We start from the raw sequence: 15,643 nt of genomic DNA, 5'->3' as shown, positions 1-15,643 counted from the left end.
TTGCCCCGAGAAACACACAGTTGAGTTTCTGCTGTATATTCTAGTCTTTTTTCCTATGCATACACGAGGTCATATAGTTTTTTATCTTTTCATTCTTTTCAGCTAAAAATATATTGAAGTTATCTTTTCATAGTCTTATCTATTCATCTACATCATTATTTTTAAGGGCTGTATTGTAGTATACTATATAGAGGCCCCACAATGCATTTGACCTTACTGCCCTTTCCAGTTTTGTCTTTTTAGCCCACCTTTCATCACACAAGTCATCCTGGTAGCCTAGCTAAAAGCACAGCATGTGGGGCCAGGGTGCCTCGAGGTGAATCAGTTTTCCTACATATTACATGGGTGGCCTGTTGCATGACAGTTTCCTTCATTATCTTGAAGAGGGAGAAGAAGTCCACGAGACTCAGGAGATAAACAAAGAAAAACACAAACTTGGAATACTGTCCAAGGACCCTACCCGGCAGCACACAAAGGAGTAAACTGTAATGGAAGGAGTCTGGCTATCTCAACTACAGATTGAAGACTTAGCTGAGATTTCTCAGACTGTCGAGCTGGCTGCAGCTGTGCAGAGAGCTCCAGAATTGTGATTTTCTTGAGTTTTTGTTGAGGTGGGCTTTGTAGTGATGTAACTGCTTTTTAGTAATTTCTGTTCCTTGTAAGTAATGCCTCACCCACACTCCTGTTAGTGACCCTGATAAAAACTCACTGGTTCACCAAGTTGGACACTGGTGCAGGCATTATTTTGACCTGTCATTAGTGCCCTTTCTAGGATGAATAGGTGCAGGTGTGCATGTGTGTGTATGTGTATGTATGTGTGTGTGTGTGTGTGTGTGTGTGTGCATTTTTGTATCTCTCACACTATATCTTCCACAAATTATTTAATTATTCTGTTCTTGTTTTCCTTATTCATACTATATGGGTAACAAATCTGAGGAACTGCACTGTCTTCTTTATGAGTATGAAGAAGTGCCTGATTCCTCTTTCAAACCTTTCAGGCTTCTTGTTTCTCATCCAAGAACTTCCCTACTTGTATCCACTTTGCATATGGAAGCCAGTTTTGTCTTCTTAATAGATTCTTCTGTGTGAGAATTGTTCTAGAGGAGGAAACAGATTGGGAAGGAACAACTATAGTGGGATTGGGATCTGGTAGCCCTGATCTCAAGCCTCATGTTCCTGTTTTGAACTGAATGTGTTCAGTGACCACTGGGCAGGTTTGGCATCCTTCTTCATTCTACTTCTTCTGCTTGGGAGGCCTTTCCCTCTTGGTGTAGATCCTCCTCAAGGATCTTGCTAGTGTGGTTGCTCCCAGTTGGAAGCACAGTTTTCTACACCAAAGTAGGATGGCACATGACTTCTAGTACTCATATTCTCTATAACTGCTGGCTTTCTATTATGGTCATTTGAACATGAGACACACATTCTGATAAGACAGAAAGTGCTACAAAACCACAGTGATTGCCTCCAATTTCCTGTTCTGTACTTGTCACAGGCCTTAGATATAACCAAGATTTAGAAACAATTTATGAAAAGATTTCCTCAGATTTCATTTATAAGGTTTTGGTGACTAAACTCTGGGTTCTACCTCTGTGTTCACTGATCCAAAGACAGCTGCTGTCAAGTTTCTTGAAACAGAAGCCAAGAAGGAAGTGTTTATGTAACCATGAAAAAATAATAATTTTCCCCAATTAGAAACCATGGCCTGAACAATCCAATCTTCATTCCCTTTAAGCTTTCTTTAAACCAGTTATAAACTCCAAATATTGGTGTATCTAACTCCCCTTTGCCTTTTTAGAAATATGGGCTAATCTGGTAAGATGGACCAATATATAAATACACTTTCCCAAAGCCTGATACACTGTGCAAGGACAGACTGAATTCCTAAGGGTGTTTTCTGATCTCTATATCTATCCATGGCATACGTACAACAATCTCTCTCTCTCTCTCTCTCTCTCTCTCTCTCTCTCTCTCTCTCTCTCTCTCTCTCTCTCTCTCTCTGTCATAAACACATGCAAATACTCATAACAACAAATAAAATGTAAAAACTAAGTAATACAAGGTTTTTTAAAAGATGGACTGAAATTCTGAGACAGAATTGATGTTCCTCTTGGCCCACATGGTGTTCTTCTTGGATTTGGTCACTTACTCTAGAATCAGTAAAGATGTAAGGAGAAAGCACTTCTCGAAACTATTCTACTCATCCTTCTCGATGCTGCTGCCCTGCACAATGGTTGTATCCTTAGCCTCTCATAGACCTCACAGCTCCCTTCAAGATGACAAAGGCATCTTTTCTGTTTGCTTCTCTACAGAGTGTTTTCCATCCCACCCCACCCCCCAGGAGTCATCAGTCCTCAGCTTGGGCTGGGGCTGAATGTGAGTACATAATGGAACATCATGATGCTCTGAGGCCATCATTAATACAGTGAGTCACCCAGGATTTCTAAGAAGCTTCAACTTGAAATGTTGTTATTATCTTTCTGGCTTCTGTTCAGTGTGAGTTTAAAATAACTCTTGATCCTTACATAAGCCTGTGGACAAATACATCAGATCTTTATTAATTTTTTCATTTGATGTTATGGTACATTATAACCTTTGTTCCTTGAAATGTCTTCTTAGGTTCACGGAAGTTTCTGGAATGTCTCATTCCCTTTGACACATCTGAGATCCTCTTATATCAGTGTATTTTAGAACATATTTTGACAAAACAAGACTGATTATTCTTGATAATAACCAGAGAACTTACAGTTTTTATCATCTCACATTAGCCATGTTTGCTAAAAATGTGTAATACCAAAGTTTAGTCCTACTGGGCCTTTGGGAAATACACGTTAGTGGAATGAAAACATCATTTTATTAGGATGAGAGAGAAAATAATTTTTCTAGTTTATATACCAACAGTATTTGGCTTACTTTATTAATCTACTTGTAATATTAAAAAGAATCTCAAGAGAATAGGGTATGGGAAGTCAGAGCAGAGATGAGCTAATATTAACCAAACAATGTTCCTTTATATTCTATTAGATCTCATGAAACTATGTTTCCTACCCTTACTTCATGCATGGTAAAGTTGTGCTTTTTCCCTGGGAATATGGTTGAAGTGATATGGGTCTATAGTCCTTTATGAAAGAGTTGGTACCATCCTCTTATCTGCCACCTAAGTGAAGACCTAGTGAAGAGTAGATTCACCAGATAGAAGGAACTCAAGTACCCCTTTAGTCATCTGGAGAAGAGCTGTATAGCTTATCCAAAATGCAATACACACATGTCATCATGTAATGCTACAAGGATAGGAGGCCATTTTAGCTAATCTTCACTTATTGACACTGATTGAAGAAAGAGAACCCAATGAGCTTATGTAAGGTCAGATATTTGTTGGGAACCTTATAGGCTGTCATAAAAGGGATGCCTCTGATAGTTACTAGTGAATATGTAACACTGATTTTCTCATGGAGAGGATGATGCCAAGAGTGGAAAAGGAGTAAAAGGGGTGTGGTTTCTCAGAGACAGGGGAGGGTACCCTGGGTGGTTTTAGCCTTATTTACTGTTGAGTCTTACATGATCAAAGGAAAGGGATCAGTTAAAGAGAAGATTATGAGGCTCTTAACATTACAAGGCTCTTAAATGCCTTAAATCCTGGGTGGATACACCCATTTTCAGTGGTGGTGTGGTGATTGGTTCTAGGACAGAAAGAAGGAGGAGCTTCTGAGATTCTATTTAGAATCTTACAGATCTTCTAGTAGGAAGAGAAATACTGTGTGCTTACAGCAAAAAAGAACTTGTGGGAAGAGAGTAAGGGGGTTCCTGGCAGCTACTGATAAACATGCATTCCAAAGAATAGATAGTTGGGAAGATCTTACCCTTCTGATAATGTTGGGGTCATTGCACTTGGCTAACTTTCCAGCAAAGAGCTGAACCCCAAAGCTTGCGAAAACAAGCATTAATGTCAGCAACAGAATGGAGACCTGAAAAACATTGATTAAAAAGTAAATCTCTTGGTGAAAGTTAAGTACTGGTTTAAACAGTGATTTTAAAAATGTATTTAGATCCTATTGTATAAAATTCATGTTTGTTTGATTTTCAGTGATATCTTCTAACTTCTCCACCATGGACGATTCATTCATCTTGAAATGGCAAAAGGATAAAACTAACAACATGTTTTAAAGTTTTAAAATAAAAGTATATAACTTTCATGTAAGAGAATGAAATAAGGCACTTTTATATAAATTTTAAAGTTAGTACTTTTTTTAAGGGGAAGGGAAAATGTTAAAATTATTCAGTTGTACTTCATTTGTCCCAAATGGAGTCACTTCCTTACTAACTGAGCATAAATTGGAGAGATAGTGGCTTTGCTTTCTTGTGAACATGAACACTTGTGTTGGGGAACACTCTATGCACTGTGATTCAATCTATTAATTGTCTTGGGCTCCCTCTGCTGGCTACTGTCTTTGTCTCAGCAGAGAAAAGAGGTAAAAGGTTAAATCTGCAGCTACCACATAACTGAACTGGATGGATAATCTAACCAGATATTGTAAGTAATTTACAGCTGTTCGGAGGCCTCCTCAGGAGAAAGACACAGTGTGATTCCCTTACAAACCCTATTATTGGTTCCAAGACTTGTGTAAGTGAACTGTCTGGTGTGGAAATAGAGTCTTTTCCTTCTCGTGAATTCATGCAAAAAGCCTCAGAGCTACAATTTGTGCAAAAACAAAACAAAACAAAACAAAACAAAAAAACCCCCCAAAAAACAAAACAAAAAAACCAGGGCCTTTAAAATGCATCTTTATAAGGATGAACAACTACACACTTCTGGCAACATTACAACATAAATGTAAAATTCTTTTATATCAACTAAAACTGCAGCTGAGCTAATACTGTTTCTAGAAAATAAGCTCTCAGCCATTCCCTATTGCTCACACACAAGCAGGAATCATCCATAATCAAAACAATTGTGTGATCACTCTTATGGGGGGCAGGCAGGCAAAGATCTTTCTGAAATAGACTCTGAGCAATGAGACTCTTACTTTGTGTTTTATCTCCAGCCCTGTTCTTAGAAGACATATCATATGCTATCACAGCACATCATATCATAATGTGATGCTTGCCCATCTGAAGATCATGTTTTCTCTTTCAATCTCATTGGTGAATTAGATGAGATTGAATCTTCTTATCCTTAATGTTTAGATAGAGAAGGGAAATCCCAGAGTAGAAACTGAGGACAAGTATGGAATTAAAAAGTGCATCTTAGCTCTCTGGGTTTGTATTATGTATTATTATCATGCACTGTATCTACAGGTGTTCCTTAGAATAAAGCAAATCAGAGCATCAGTGGGTGAATTTTCTGAATGAATTTTTTCTGTCTCCTTTCTAATCCTCTGGCATTGAATAAAACTATGTAGGCTTGCCCTTGCTCTGCAAACCACAGTTTATCCCCCAGTCAGTGACATGATAGAACTAGATTGTCTCAAACAAGAAGTAGGTGGCAGCTTCACCTACCAAAAATATTTCCTTGAAACCACTGAAAAGTTCTCGAACAACTTTTCTCATTTGGGGTACCAGTTTGAATATCCGAAGTGGTCTTAGGCACCGAAGAACCATCAGTAGCTGGGCTCCTGATTCAGCAGGCACATTTTGAGGCATCCAACAAAGAAATATCAAACTCACCTAGAGGAAAAAATAATCTCTGGAATTTATACTTATCTCATCTGATGTATACATTTCTTGAGAGCTCATAGGCTGTGACCTTCCATTCAGCAGAGGTTCTATGGGTCATATGTGGAACAGAGGCTCATAAGTGCATATACCATCTGCTAACCTCACATAATGAGTATATTCCATGCCTGCAGAGGATTGGCCTCTGGTGTATGGGGTAGTAGGTACCCATTCTATTCCATTGTATCCCCATACATTCTACCTTGAGATTTATCTTACTACTCTCTAAACTTTGACTCACACTTACGCCATGACCATGATTCCGTTGATCAAAGATACTACTATTTTTTTAATGGTTATCAACATGCAACCTGCCACTCAAAGTTATTCTGCTTTTTCCTACATTGAATTTATCAAGTTTCCAAGTCCATTCCTGTAGTTTCCTAATTTGACTGAATAGAACACTTGAATGGTTATCAGTGATAACAAGAATTGAGAAGAATTTGATATCAAGAGCATCAATAATTAATAACATCATTTACTTGACACCATTTTGCATTATAAGAGCCATAAAAATTATGGGATGCAAACTAGTTTGATTTTTTAGATTTATTCATGCAGTCTCATTTACACATAAAATTATGGGTTATTTTTAACTATATCTGTAGATGTTGTAATACTTCTTATATAAATTATTTGTTTAGACTTTATGTGCATACCCTTTATTTACATATAATAGATCTGTGTAATTTATCAAAAAATTTAGTTTTGACAACTAGATATCAGACATTTCACTCTTGTACCAGGGGATGCAGAAAACCATCACACTTTTATATTTAGGAAAGAATAAAAATCTTACAAGATAGATAAATATGTCCATGACGCCACCAAAGTCCCTGATGACAGCAGTTGGAGTGAAAAACAAGCCATCTGCCATAATCTTCAGATTAAGCTCAATGCTCATGAATATCACAAACACATATTCAGCGATCTGGAATAGGCAAATGGCACTTTGGTTGTGACAAAACAGCAAAAACAGAGCAGTATTTTACTACTGAGCTGGGAGCTAAGATTTCTCCACAGTACCTGTAAAGTGGGTGCATGCATGACTCTCCGGAAGGGGGATTCAAACATCATGGAAATGCAAGAGCAGATGGTTACAGTGATCATGACCCAGTCCAGGTAGGTGACAAGTCCCAGCAAATCACTGCCAAAGAACAAGCATACTGAGAAATGAAGATGCTCCACCCAAGTCTACCAGGACCAGGGGGTGATGGCTTTGGTGACTCTATCAACAAAACTGTGTCTAAAGCAAGTGTTCAATGGTATAGTTCATCTATATATTCTTTGAGTGTGAGACATGCTTGTGTTGCATGCTTGTATATTCATATGCATATGAGGTATGTGCACTCCTGCTTAGACATGTAAAGGTCTGACATGTGTGTTAGATTCTTTTCCAGCTTGTATTCTTGAACTTGGGTCTCTTACTGAATGTTTATTTGCCCTCCAATTCTAGGGATATAAACACATGAGACCATATCTGGCTTTTTAATGTGGGTGCTGGGGGTTAAACAGGCTCTTGTTGTTTTGCATCACCTCCTGAAGCAACTCCCCAACCTAAAATTTTATATTTTTTATCAAGCAGAAAATAGTATATTTGAAGTTCAAATGTGCAGGGAAGACAGAACTTGTCATGCTTACTAAAGTTGGTGGTACTTTGTGTTTTTCACAGCTCCTGTGACAGGGTCTGTTTTGGATCTGTAAGAAAGAACAATATGTAAAAATTCTTCAACACAACAAGAGTGTTAGTAATCACAAGCATCTCTTCCATCTGAACTTTATTTTTTATAACTTCTATAAAATGGCTATTATGAAGTATAGATCTGCACATTACTGTGGAAGACAGAGAACACTGGATAAAAGAACAGTAAAAAGAATTCTCAAATTCTTGGTTTTGTATTGGAGACTCCATTCAAGGATTTCTGGCATGGCTTATCACACTTACACTTTGGCTTCTATTTAAAAAACCAATTTAAGATATATGTGTTGCTAGTTTAAGGATGTTCTTCATAATTATTTAGTAAGATACTCCATAAATTAAGAGAGTTCTTTACTGTCTCCATTTCACTGTGGTCCTGTGGAAGAATTAATATGGCATTTCATGTGAGGTGGATTCCTAAGGCTTAATTTTAGAGATCCTGTGAATGGTTGTCTTTGCTGAGGCTCCAGCAGTCTTTGTATGTGTATTCTCAATTACAACAAGGTCTTCAGTAGCCCATTCAGCTGTGTTTCCTGCAAAAGGAGAATTACACCATACCAAATGAAGTGGAGAATTAGTAATTAGATGTTAATATGTAGGCAGCCAACAGGGTAATTCAAGATGAAAAACCCATTTGGGATTAATCAACTTCTACCATCTTTCTTCATTTGGCCAAATCATAGGGAAGCTTTACAATTATTATTCTCTGCTTTCAATGGTGAAGGCCTTTCTAGAACAGCAGACAGGAGGGAGTCAGTCACATACGAGCTGGTGTCCTTGGGTAAAACCTCAGCCTCCACAGAACTAAATGTGTTCCTTGGTTGGTGGGGAGATGTATTAGTTACTTCCTTATTGCAGTGACTGATGGGAACAACTTAGGAAATGAAGGGTTCATTCTGAACCACAGTTCAAAGGCATAGCTCATCATGGACAGACACACATTGCACCTGCAGTCATGAAGCAGAGAATGATGCATGCCAGTGCTCTGCTTGCCTCTTCCTTTTTATTCTAACTGGGACTTAATTCCATAAATGATGCCACCCACACAGTGCATCTTCCTACCTCAGTTTACCCAACTAGAAGCCGTTACATATATATGCCCAGAGGTTTGTTTCCATGGTGACTCTAAATTCCCATCAAGTTGACCACCAATATTAATCATCACAGGAGGGCATAGAGGGTGCTACACAGTCTCAAGTTCTCCTTAGTCCTGTGATGTTGGGGCAGTTCATACTGGCTTCATCAAGATGCTGTAAGTGTACTTAGAGGTGGTGTAAGCTTTTGTGTCATGGTTATAGGGTCTGGAAGTCAAGGCAGAGATGTCAGTAGTGTTGTGTCCTGAGTCCTGTGGGGTCAGGATCCACTCCAGGCCTCTTTACTTACAGTGCAGAGTGTACACACTTTACATGTCTCCACAAGGGCTTCCACTTTTTGGGTTTGTGTCCTAATCCCCTCTTTGAAAGGCGTGAGATACCAGATTAATACCAACCTGGGGACCTCGTTTTAATTTAATGTTTGTCTACAAACATCACCACATTTTTTTGAGATATCAGAGGTTAAGATTCCAATATATGGATTTTTAAAAAGAAACTATTGAACATTCAACAGATAATGATGTTATATATTAATTATTAACAAAGAACATTCGAGTTCCTGAATGAGGGTACAGGAAAAAAAAACCACACACACACAAGTGTAGAAAGTTTTATATTTTCTCCATGTTTTCTCCCTCGATGTCTCTGTCTCTCTCTGTCTCTCTGTCTCTGTCTCTCTCACTCTCACTCTCTCTATGTGTGTGTGTGTGTGTGTGTGTGTGTGTGTGTGTGTGTGTAATGCACTTGTGTAGATCCACTTATGCAGGTGAAAGCCTAAGTTGAACTTTAGACGTCATTCTTTGGGAGCCATCCATCTCATAGTTTGATATAGAACCTTTCTCTGGGACCTGAGGCTCACCAATTAGTCTAAGGCAGTGAAGCCCAGGGAGCTAGCTGCCTCTCTCTACCACCCTAGTGTTGGTGTTACCAGCACTCACACCATTAAGCCCAACGTTTTAGATGATGCTGAAGATTAAATTTACGTTCACAACCTCAGGCTACTAAGACTTCATCCAAGGAGCTCTCTCCAGTCTCATTCCACGACTCTTAATATCTGTGATATGCACTTAAAGTTACACTAGATAGAATTCCTTTTATCTGCTGATAGACTATCATTGGCTTAGGTTCTGCAGAAATGCAGCATCCCTGCATTACCCAACCAGAGATTCTTACCCATCTCTTCCATACTTGTTAGGTAGAGACAGTGGCTAGTGGATTTCCTTCTCATAACAACTAGTAATACAAGCAACAGATAACACTTTCTTTCCACTTTGTTCTAGCATAAATCTTTTCATTATGAAGTTCAAGTCTGACAGAAGCTCTAAGTTCAAGAACAATATACTTCACCATGTCATTTATTTTCCTTCAGCTGAAGGTTTTCAAAGGAAAATTGAGACTTAGTAACACTGATACACACAATTGTCAAACATGTACTGACACTCACAGCTGTTAAATGCTTTATCAATGGGAGCTACCCACTTGAAACCTTTGTTTTCCACCTGGTCAGGCGCAGCAACAACGAGGAGCAGGATGATTAATTAGCCCATGGTTTATTTTGTGACCCCATTAAGACTACACTGTCCTTTTTTTCTTCCTGTGACAAACTCCCTGCTGTTCACAGGACTCAGGACAAATACCTGGTCGGAGTGTGGTTAAGTGACCTATACTTACGCATTGAAGCGTGCTCGAACCACCACGCGGCAGAAGTTTCTGAACCTGTGTTCCCGCCCCACGATGAAGAGAGGCTTGTCAAAGTATGGGTGGTTCTCTCGCAGCTCCTCTTCTTGCACCTTCCTTCAGGGGAACATTTATAGAATGAGGAAAAGGCCAACGGAAAGAGCTACTCCTAAATGAGAGCCTCGGGACACAGCCACGCCCGTACCTTTTCATCTCTGCTTGCTCCTTCTTCTCCTGAATCATCTTTATTTCGCTGTCTTCTCTTTGTGCATTTCTGTAGCGCACTGTATTCGAATGCTAGAAATAAAAGATTTATGTACAGTGAGAGACTTTTAAAAGCCTAAAAGATGTTTTTTTTTTTTTAAAAAAAAATTAAAGTCAGTGTTGCTATTAATATATGCACACTATATGTAGACGGTAACACATATGATAGCTATAATTTTTATATATAAAATGTTTCATTTGCATATAGTTTAATAGCCATGAGCATCTTGACAGCTGAGTTTTCCCTCTAAAATATAAAATGCTTAGCATATATTTATTGAAATGTTGTGGTGTGCCAAGTCCTACCATACTGCTTACATTATGGCATCAGGGAGAGAAAGATTTTAAAAATTAGAATAAATAAGAAAATTAGAGAATTTATAGTATTGAGGCAGTAGCTCAGGTGGTGAGTTCTTTCTTAGCACGCAAAATGTTCCAGAAATATGTAAACTCAACATGGTGGTACATTGTGCCAGAGGCTTAGAAATCCAAGGTAGTTTTCAGGTACATGGTGAGTTTTAGATCAACTTGGGCTATATGAGTCCCTTTGTGGAGTGTGTCCCAACACAGGTGTCCAAAAACATGTTCTTTCTGGACTTATAAGTAGACTGTACATTTATATAGGGTCACTTAAAGAAAAGAACCAGGAGTCAATAATCCATGTTTTCAGTGGACTTCTTTTATATATTTTCATATATTCCTGTTTTATTTTTATTTCTATTCCCTTCCCCTTCCCATGCTTCTATGAGGGTGCTCCCCACCCACCCACCCACCCACCCATCCACCCACTCCTTCCTCAGTGCCCTATGCTGTGTCATTGAGCCTCCACAGGACCAAGGGGCTCTCTTCCCATTGATGCCAGATAAGGCAATCCTCTGCTACTTATTCAGCTGGAGCCATGGGTCTCTTTATGTGTGCTCTTTGGTTGGTGGTTTAGTTCCTGGGAGCTTTGGTGGGTCTGGTTGGTTGATACTATTGTTCTTCCATGGGGTTCAGTAAGTAGACTACCCCTGTAGACCCCTTCAGCTCCTTCAGTAAGTAGACTGTTCATTTCTATTGGACCACTCCAAAAAAAAAAAAAAAAAAAAAAAAAAAAAAAAAAAAGCTAGGAATCAATAAACACTACTCTAACCAAAAAACATGCAATAAGAAACTAGATTGTATAAATACAACCCACAAACCTCATTTAGTGTTGAGTATATGTTTATGATTTTTGGGCTGAGCACTTGGTATTGGATAATTAGGGGGATCATCCCTGGAGAAGACAGGCTCATTCTTCATCTAGGGGTGGGGCTTTGTGGGATTTCTCCCATCCTCATTGGCATGACAACTGATATTATGCTCAGGCCTTGTTTATGCTACCTCATTGGTGAGCTTTCACTGGTGCAGTTTTCCTGTCCAATATAGAAGACATGATAGGCACAAGAGGCACCCCGTCCTGTCTTTTACAAACTTTCTTCCTCCTCTTCTGCAATGTTCCCTGCATCTTAGGTGTAACAGTTACGTTATAGATGCATCAGTTGGGGCCAGGAACTCACAGCTAATTGTTCTCTAAAGTTTGTATTATTCTTTTTAACTGAGACATGCTCTGTGCATGGTATGTCTATATTTTGTAGTTCATGGTTGATTTTTTGGTACTTGGCCAAAGAAATTTGCTTTCTGAATTTCCTGATTTACTATAATAGGAACATATTTAAGGATGACAGAAAAACTCAGGCATGAGAACTGACTAAGTAATCACTTACATATACATTCATAATCAAGTTTCCAAAATCCAAAGCATAGCTTAGAACTTACATCTTGAGTTAAAGTTTCAAGAGATTTGCCCCGGCTGATCCTCTGGCTGTTGGATCCATGTCTTAGTGACCTAAAACAACCATAGTCAAATTGTCAAAACATCTAAAGACAAAGTTTTCACTTGTAATTAATAATCACAAGTAAAAGATTAATTTTCCTGATATATCAGAAACGGCTCATTTCTTTGTAAAGCAAAAGATTATGGTGTATCCACACATCTTTGATCCTATCTAACAAGATTTTAGATTTTTGTTCTTCTGATCTTAAAAGCGAGACTTTGGCTATCACCAAGGAAAGAATCTTTGAAGTAAAGATTTTTAAATCTTTGAATCATGTAGGGAATTTCTTTATTGATACCACCAGCAGCTGGAACCAGGTCCTCACCATGCCTGCTTGCCAACAAGGGTAGAGGCCTAGGCTTTGTACTGAGGCACTCTTGTAAAGTCCTTTCCTGGATGTCTTTGGAGTTCATCTTCCTGGAGTATTTACCTGCGCTCCTGGCGGATGTGATGCTGCACGCTGAGGATCGACCTCTCCTTTGCTGGCTGCCCCTCGAATGATCCGCTCAGCATGCGCTGTCGAGTGCAAGCTCTAGCAAAAGAGAGAAACCCTAGATAAATGCATGGTTTGTGCATTCGGGATGAATAATACATCACTGCTCATGGTTCTTATTAATTTTAAGGAAACATCAGTGATAAGGCAAAATAACACATAAAGGAAAATGACCTTAAGGCTTTGTGTCAGAAACACAAAGCCGAAGTCCAAGACCAAGAGGAGGTAGAAGATAAACAGAAAGCACGTCCTCCTCCTTGCCCTTGGTAAGCTTTCTGTAAAGATTCTGTCAGCAGCAGGGCCAGTCATGATGATAATTTCAAAATTAAACATAGGGTCTCTATGAGCTCCCCCAGGAAGGTTTGCTTTTATTTCTTTCCACCTGGACCCTGGAATGATGTACCCTTAAAAGCTGTTTGAATCCACCTAGTGCTGCCTATATATGTACGATGGGTGTAGGGTTATCTACTGGAGCATGGGTAGCTTTTTGGGGTCTGTATTTCTGAACAAAGCTTACTGTCCTTCTCTTGGTAGCTATCAATTGTCAGTAGCTTCTCAGCTAGGGGTAGGACTTCATGAGGCCCTCCCCGTCCACACTGGGAATGTGGTTGGCTTATTACTGTGTAGGTCTTTGTGGGGTTTTTTTTCTTATAATTTTATAATAAATCATAAAGAAATGTCTTTTAAAATGTTTCTTGGCTATACATAAATTTTATATTTTAAAAAGTGAAAACAATTTTGCATACTAATGACAGGATATGCTTGTGTGCTTTCATATGGAAATTTTCCCTTTATTTATTTATTTATTTATTTATTTATTCATTCACTTCATATCCTGCTGGTAGCTCCCTCTTCCTCTCCTCCCAGTTCCATTATCACAAATCCCCCCCTTTACTTCCTCTGTGTAGGTCTTGTGTATACATTTTCAGCTGCTGTAAGTTCATATGTGCAGTGGCCCTGTCATCCCCTGAAAATATTGTTTTGTTGAAGATATCCACTATTTATGGTTCTTACACTTTTCTGCCCCCTCTTCCACAATGCTCTCCAAATTTGATGAGGTTGGGGAGAAGACTCAGTGGTTAAAACCATTGCTATTCAAACATGAGGATGGGAATTCAGACCCCTCAGAAACCACATGAATGCCAGACAAATTGGCATGACAACTCAACTCTAGTTCTAGGTCTCAGAAGGTAGAGGCATGGAATCTTTTATATACATGTACACGTATGTGTACATGCACCTGAACACACATGCTCACTTATACACTTGCAAACCTCAATGCCTGTACAATAACACACATACAATACAAATGCTTTTGATACAGAAGGAAGATAATCGTAGTGTATATCCTGGGGGCGGGGGGGGGAGTCTCACAAATCCAACTGAATGTAAATGCATTACCAAAGAAAAGTGCCAAAGATTCCTGATGTTACTTTACTAAGGAGCAAGGATCACTGTGGAGATATACCCAAGCTGACATTTCAGCACACAAGGGACCTATGGAGTAGTAGAGAGAAGTTGTACTCATTTCTTGAACTACAATGATACTGCATAAGAAGATATGTTTCTAGGTTCAGCTAAGTTAACAAAAGTTGAGGAAAGTCTTCCATATATAGGTAAGTTTTTGAAAAATAGACTGAAAGCATAAAGACATTTTGAGAATACCTATTTAGAGTAAGTGATATTCTCCCTTAGATGGCTAGACCCCCAGAAATCTGTATAAAATACCAAAACTTAACCTTCAGTTGCTGTCATGCAACTTTTATTCTTTAATCATGATACTTATCCCCTACCTAAGTCATTGAGACCCATGGGCCTAAAAATACAAAATATATCCAACCTAATTACAACATGTCTGATTGAATGTGAGAGGTCTTCCTATAATGGAAACAGAAAAATGCAATAGTCTTGAGGTTAGTATTATAAGGATTGTGGGATTATGTGTCCAATAGGCCAGGCTGAAAATGGACATACATTGAATGTGTGTGTCGGTTTTCAGTTCCATCTTGCAAACAGAAAACTTTTGCTCAAATGGGTTAGAGTAGCCAAACATTTGCTTTGACCTTTACCAAATTCCCCCTATGTTGTTCACAGTAGTATTTACTAAGAAAGAATTAAATGCCCAGTAACTATGAGTTTTTTATTAACAAGCAGCTTAACTTATAACACATGAAGTCAAGAGATCCTTTGGAACCCAGCACAAGCTGACTGGCTCTTTGTTCTTCAGTGGAATGTCTCCATCTGAGACTTTCTGTGCTCTGAGAAAAGCTTCCTGCTCACCTTCTCCCTGACTCTATGGCTCCCACATAATCTGAGCACAATGAAACCAGGCTCACAGGACCCACGTTACCCTTCCCATCATCCAACCAGTATTGAAAGATCACCTTCAGCACTTCAGTGTCTGCATTGCTACCCCTAACTCTTTTTGGTTGGTCTTCCCACTAGTGCCTCCTATACCTATACCTGTGTAAAATTAAAATTAACTCCTTTCCACTCCCATCATTACTCTCTAGTTGAGCCTATTGTTTGACTAAATGACATTTTTTTCATTGGGAATGACTATGGAATTTGAATTAAGAAACTATAGGCAAAAGCCAGTCTTTCTTAGCTGAAAACCAAGAGCTAATATTATTTTTAGCAAACTGTAAAATATGCATATGAGTAAAGGCATTGGTTGGAGCATAGTACAATAAGTGCGTTTGAAGTTTTATGAAGGAATATCTTCCCACCAAAGTATAATGGCAGGATTCTATTAAAACTAAAAAGCCAAACTCACTTTAGGGTATGCTCTTCTATGGCTAATAAAGTCTATTTGTCTTTCAGCATTGTCTCATAGGAAACAGGTAAGGGT

General features: G+C 38.8%; 1 protein-coding gene across 4 annotated transcripts in view; it reads right to left on the bottom strand.

Moving 5' to 3' along the window:
- Nalcn (sodium leak channel, non-selective) overlaps positions 1 to 15,643 on the bottom strand; it is a 276,023-nt gene that overhangs the window by 33,430 nt on the left and 226,950 nt on the right. For all 4 annotated transcript variants that reach the window (XM_076930524.1, XM_076930522.1, XM_034498721.2 and 1 more), the window contains 9 exons: positions 12,730 to 12,831; positions 12,241 to 12,310; positions 10,385 to 10,476; positions 10,174 to 10,296; positions 7,351 to 7,407; positions 6,736 to 6,856; positions 6,509 to 6,640; positions 5,494 to 5,661; positions 3,858 to 3,962 (listed from right to left, as the gene is read on the bottom strand). In XM_076930524.1, the coding sequence (XP_076786639.1) occupies positions 3,858 to 3,962; positions 5,494 to 5,661; positions 6,509 to 6,640; positions 6,736 to 6,856; positions 7,351 to 7,407; positions 10,174 to 10,296; positions 10,385 to 10,476; positions 12,241 to 12,310; positions 12,730 to 12,831 (970 nt within the window). The remainder of the gene's footprint in view (positions 1 to 3,857; positions 3,963 to 5,493; positions 5,662 to 6,508; positions 6,641 to 6,735; positions 6,857 to 7,350; positions 7,408 to 10,173; positions 10,297 to 10,384; positions 10,477 to 12,240; positions 12,311 to 12,729; positions 12,832 to 15,643) is intronic.

This window comes from Arvicanthis niloticus, chromosome 3 (genome assembly GCF_011762505.2).
Source record: "Arvicanthis niloticus isolate mArvNil1 chromosome 3, mArvNil1.pat.X, whole genome shotgun sequence".
Classification (NCBI taxonomy): Eukaryota; Metazoa; Chordata; class Mammalia; order Rodentia; family Muridae; genus Arvicanthis; species Arvicanthis niloticus.
The sequence above is the reverse complement of the archived record's forward strand: the minus strand, read 5'-3'. Positions and strand labels throughout refer to the sequence as shown.